The sequence below is a fragment of the Dendrobates tinctorius genome, unplaced genomic scaffold (assembly GCF_039654945.1).
Source record: "Dendrobates tinctorius isolate UK_male_01 unplaced genomic scaffold, ASM3965494v1 ptg000113l, whole genome shotgun sequence".
Taxonomy (NCBI): domain Eukaryota; kingdom Metazoa; phylum Chordata; class Amphibia; order Anura; family Dendrobatidae; genus Dendrobates; species Dendrobates tinctorius.
Window position 1 is genome coordinate 16,322,559 of NW_027361781.1, and position 6,000 is coordinate 16,328,558.

At 43.0% G+C, this 6,000-nt stretch overlaps 1 protein-coding gene across 1 annotated transcript in view; it reads right to left on the reverse strand.

The window, feature by feature from the left end:
- Positions 1–3,912, reverse strand: part of LOC141101015 (aquaporin-3) — a 48,352-nt gene extending 44,440 nt beyond the window's left edge. Inside the window, exon 1 of the mRNA XM_073589806.1 lies at positions 3,741–3,912. Coding sequence (XP_073445907.1) covers positions 3,741–3,848 — 108 coding nt within the window. The 5' untranslated portion in view covers positions 3,849–3,912. The remainder of the gene's footprint in view (positions 1–3,740) is intronic.
- Positions 3,913–6,000: the final 2,088 nt, after the last annotated feature.

The following is a 6,000-nucleotide window of genomic DNA, read 5'->3' on the forward strand; positions in this document are numbered from 1 at the left end:
AGCTCACAATCTAACCCCACACAATGTATTACTCTCATCATCCCTGACCCCAGGAGCTCACAATCTAACCCGACACAATGTATTACTCTCATCATCCCTGACCCCAGGAGCTCACAATCTAACCCCCAAAGCATTACTCTCATCATTCCTGACCCCAGAAGCTCACAATCTAACCCCACACAATGTATTACTCTCATCATCCCTGACCCCAGGAGCTCACAATCTAACCCAACACAATGTATTACTCTCATCATCCCTGACCCCAGGAGCTCACAATCTAACCCCACACAATGTGTTACTCTCATCATCCCTGACCCCAGGAGCTCACAATCTAACCCGACACAATGTATTACTCTCATCATCCCTGACCCCAGGAGCTCACAATCTAACCCCACACAGTGCATTACTCTCATCATTCCTGACCCCAGAAGCTCACAATCTAACCCCACACAATGTATTACTCTCATCATTCCTGACCCCAGGAGCTCACAATCTAACCCCACACAATGTATTACTCTCATCATCCCTGACCCCAGGAGCTCACAATCTAACCCCACACAATGTATTACTCTCATCATCCCTGACCCCAGGAGCTCACAATCTAACCCCACACAATGTATTACTCTCATCATCCCTGACCCCAGGAGCTCACAATCTAACCCCACACAATGTATTACTCTCATCATCACTGACCCCAGGAGCTCACAATCTAACCCGACACAATGTATTACTCTCATCATCCCTGACCCCAGGAGCTCACAATCTAACCCCACGCAATGTATTACTGTCATCATCACTGACCCCAGGAGCTCACAATCTAACCCCACGCAATGTATTACTCTCATCATCCCTGACCCTAGGAGTTCACAATCTAACCCCACACAATGTATTACTCTCATCATCACTGACCCCAGGAGCTCACAATCTAACCCCACACAGTGTATTACTCTCATCATCCCTGACCCCAGGAGCTCACAATCTAACCCCGCACAATGTATTACTCTCATCATCCCTGACCCCTGGAGCTCACAATCTAACCCGACACAATGTATTACTCTCATCATCCCTGACCCCAGAAGCTCACAATCTAACCCCACACAATGTATTACTCTCATCATCCCTGACCCCAGAAGCTCACAATCTAACCCCACACAGTGTATTACTCTCATCATCCCTGACCCCAGGAGCTCACAATGTAACCTCACACTTTGTATTAGGGCTCATACTCACATGTGAGAAACTCGGACGAGTCTCACACATCTATACCCGGCACTGCCACCAGCACTCGGATCGGGGCGGTCAGCTGCATAGAAATACATGCAGTCGCACACTCCGGTCCTGAGTGCCGGTGGCAGTGCCGGGATTGACGTGCGAGACTCGTCCGAGTTTCTCACATGTGAGTATGAGCCCTTAACTCTCATCTTCCCTGATCCACCGAGCTTACAATCTAATCTCTATATTTTACACAATGTATCACTCCCACATCCCGAAATGATAAGCTCACTTTCTAATCCTAATATTTTACACTCCCATCACCCCTGTGCCAAGGGGTCACAATTTAACATTCATACCCATACACAAGGTATCACTATCGCCATCAGGAATTCACAATCTAACCTCATCATTTCACCTAATTGTCTTTGTCCCCAAGAGCTGACAATCTAATCTCCAATGTATCATTCTACTCCCCAGGAACAGGATTACCCTCACATATACACAGACTCGGAACCATTGTATAGGAACCCAGGGGTCTATTTTTGGAGTGTAGCAGAAGGACACGAGGAGGACAGGCACATTACATGAATATATGACCCCTGCTTAGATTCTTACCCAGGACCCCAGTGCTAACCACTGAGCCGCTCCCGGCAGTAATCTATACCACGATGGTCGTTCACACTCTCTGTAAATAGCCCCCAGCAGTGTTGTGGGTACTGAGGGGAACCTGCCGGCAATCTGCTGGCCACTATGCCATAATTTGGGATTGCAGTGTGTAGAATAGATTCCATAGATAGTAAATCCCAAATAGAAATGTGGAAAACGTTGTAAAGAAGTAATTGATTGACAGCTCGCTACATTATGTACAGCTTGCTATATTTCCATTTAGCGGCCTGATAACTGCAATATATTGGGTAGCTAAATCTCCCAGCACAGGTGGACACGCTGGGAGTTGTAGTTTTTGAGTAGCTGGAGAGCCACAGGTAGCAGGTTACACATAAAAAAAAACTGTTGTAATGTTTAGTTATCACATCTGACCCTTTCATTTAGATGTGGATGAACTACAAGTCTCAGCATGCTCTTCAGTATCAGTTTCACAAGTCCTGCATGGATATGTGTGCACTACAGCCAATATGACATTTATTATTATCCAAGCCGAGGAATGATGTGGTGAAATCTCTATCACTTTAGATAACATCCGGCCAATAATTGTAATCCCTCTAATAACACGACCATTATGTTCTGTGGTGTAAATACAATGAGAGGTAAAACAGCTGGCAGGCGCCTCTGGCACCGCTCGTCCCTCATTCGGATGCAGACAAATTCGAAATGGCCAATACACCTGACTTATCCTGTGGGGACGGCCAGAAAGGACAGTAGACTTTTGTATATTTAAACCAAATGATCGGATGTGTCAAAGCTTAAACTAAACTGTAAGAACAGCTTCATTTTTAGCTGGGGACACCGAGAGTTATAGCAGCAAAATATCAAGAAGCCTGGTAAAAAAAATAATGGACCAGTCTAATGTATTCTTTGAGATGACCACCCAAAAAGTGGTCTTGTGGGGATGTGGTCTTCTCAAAGAAGATGTCCAGTAGATATTATATATGGCGGAACTGAAAATCTGGTCTGGGTGAGAGAGTGGTCTATTCAAAGATGTCCGGTATACATAATATATGTTATGGAACTGAAAATCTGGTCTAGGTGACAGGTCGGTCTCTTCAAAGAAGATGTCCAGTATTCATAATGTATGGTGGAATTGAAAATCTGGTCTGGGTGTCCCGGTGACCCTCTCAAAGAAGATGACCAGTATTCATATCTCAGTAAGTTAGAGTAATTAACAAAAAACACCTGCAAATGCTTACTAAGCATTTTAAAAGGTTCCTTAGTCTGCTTCAATAGGCTCCACAATCATGGGGAAGACTGCTGACTTGACAGATGTGTCTCAAAGAAGATGTCCAGTATTCATAATATATGGTGGACTGAAAATCTGGTCTGGGAGGGAGGATGGTCTTCTCAAAGAAGATGTCCAATATACATAATAAATGGAACTAAAAATCTGGTCTGGGTGACAGGGTGGTCTTCTCAAGGAAGATGTCCAGTAGACATAATATATTATAGAGCTGAAAATCTGGTCTGGGTGACAGGGTGGTCTTCTCAAAGAGGTGGTCTTTTGAAGAGGTTTCACTGTATAATTAACAGGCCTTAACCCCATAGAAGAGGGTGAATCTGTAGAACCATTTATATGATCCCTGGGAGAAAGAACCAATGTGGCAACATTTCATAATAATAATAATGAAAAAATCTAAAAATGCATAAAACATAATCCCTACATACAATATGCAATAATTACAGAAAATAAAACCGAATATAAAACATAAAAATAGATCTAAAATATAATAAAATAAACGTAAAAGCAATAATATTAACAAATATTAAAATGTGCAATAACAAAAAATGGTAAGAAATGAAAGCATAATAGTGCTAATAATAGGTAGAAAGGAACAGGTATATAAGACACTTACGACTAGGATGAGGGTGCCCAGACATTCGGACAGCGCCTGGCGCAGCAGCTTGTTCCTGATGCGCAGCATTTCGGACATGCGGTTGAGAACCTCCTTTTGGCGCCCCATGTTGCTGAGCTTCTGGGTCAGTGGCGAGCTGTGATGCTGCGGGCTGAGTAGTGAATATGAGTGTGTGTTATGTTGTGTGTGAGCTTATAAGTTTGGAGCCGGACACCTCCCATCCTCTGCAGACAGGCACTCCTCTCCCCACCCACAGCTGCACATACAGTACACATGTCAAGTATCTGGAGCACTTCACCTTGCACTTGTCTGGGTGTTCACCATCGCCCCAATCATCCCTTATCCTGGAAGAGTCCAGAATCTCAATAAAGATGAAATCTTAGAAGGTGGTTGATTGTCATCTCTGCACATATTTTACCTTCTGTACTGTAATAAATTATAAATGTGCAATCAGGAACATTTCATCACAGAAGATTTTATGACCGAGATGTTTACTTCATTTTTACTTTTTATTTGAACACAGGATGTCGGATATGTGGAAAAGCGGGATGTCCACCACCGTCACCACCCATCCCGGCTCCTCAACGACAAAGTACTATTTATAATACTGGTGTCAGAAAGGTCTCAGGTGCCAGGACCAAGTTACAAAAGCTGCCCCTACAATCTCTGAGGCTATGCCTCTGCTAACCTTGCTCACTTTCCAGATGGGCAGGTTGATCTTCACCCTTTTGGAAAAAGCTCAAGTTCAGAGATCCACACCATCCATGAGAAAATAGGATATGACCAACCAAAGCTGGGGCCCTTTTCTTTGGGCAGGCATTCAGCCTCCATGTTCCTCATAATTTCTATATTGTCTACATGATAGATAGCCTCCCTCATTCAGCCATGACTACTATGTCTAAAGAGTTGACCTTTACATCTTTTTGCCATCCAGATGTTTTTTAAAAATTGTCCCCTAAACACCAATTGCACCCCCTCGATTTCCATGAACACTAGATGGGTATAGCTGGATCCCACTGGTTGCTGCCAGTTCTGAGCTGATGGCACTGTTGGGCATCTTCTAATTTTAAATGAAATTAATCATGAAGAATCTTTTATCTTTTGCAGTTGGTTGACCACTATATCTATGGTTCTCAATGTAGCATGTTTATTGGTGGTTTCTCAAGAGCTTGAACAGCAAATCTTGAAACCCCAGTCTGCTTTAAAATCTTTGCCTGGGAGAAACGTTGCTGATGCAGTATAATTACCCTGTGTTGAGAAACATGTGATGGTGTCTCCGCGGCTTGTGTTTTGCATGTTTTTGCATATTTCCCATAAGGGATGGGGGCATTGCTCTAGAATCACTGCGTTGAGAAACATGTGATGGTGTCTCCGCAGTGTTGGATGTTGATCTCCATGAGTTCATTCATCCTCATTTTTCACAGTCTTTTACTACGCATTGCTCCTACTAGCCAGTTTCCTACTCCACACTGATGAGGGGCAATACCCCGAAACAGCTGTCTGTGGATGGATGCCATGTTTTGGCATAGGTGGTTTCCTTCATTGGAGACTGCCCTTCCCGTGGTTGTTCCTTCCCGGGGAAAGACCTGGCTAGTAATGCTTGCGTTGAGAAACATGTGATGGTGTCTCCGCGGCTTGTGTTTTGCATGTTTTTGCATATTTCCCATAAGGGATGGGGGCATTGCTCTAGAATCACTGCATTGAGAAACATGTGATGGTGTCACCGCAGTGTTGGATGTTGATCTCCATGAGTTCATTCATCCTCATTTTTCACTTTCCATGGTGTATGACCTGTAACATGAAACTGTCTTCCACAACCTCACCTTTATAGTAGTTTGTCGATTTCTCACCCAGTTTTAAGTCTAAGCAGCTGTTTTTGTTGCATTACGTGATTCGACCTATATATTAAAGTGAAGATCATAATCACCTGTTTGGTATAATTGCATACTCAAACACCTGACAATATTCCTACAAAATAACTGGCTTTGTTTAAGCATATGTAGAAAATTTGATACTGTTTTGAAGGCGAAAGGCTGTCACCAAATATTGATTTGAATTAGATTTTTCTGTTCTTTCACTTTGCATTTTGTGATGAAATAAACTATTGACAATTCTATTTTTTTTTTTTTTTTTAAATTTTTTACTTTGCAGCATTTTTTCCACACCTGCCTAAAACTTTTGCACAGCACTATACATGTTGATATTTGCATCAATATAGGAGTGACATCCAAGATACAGATAGCTGCAGGGCAGTGGGATC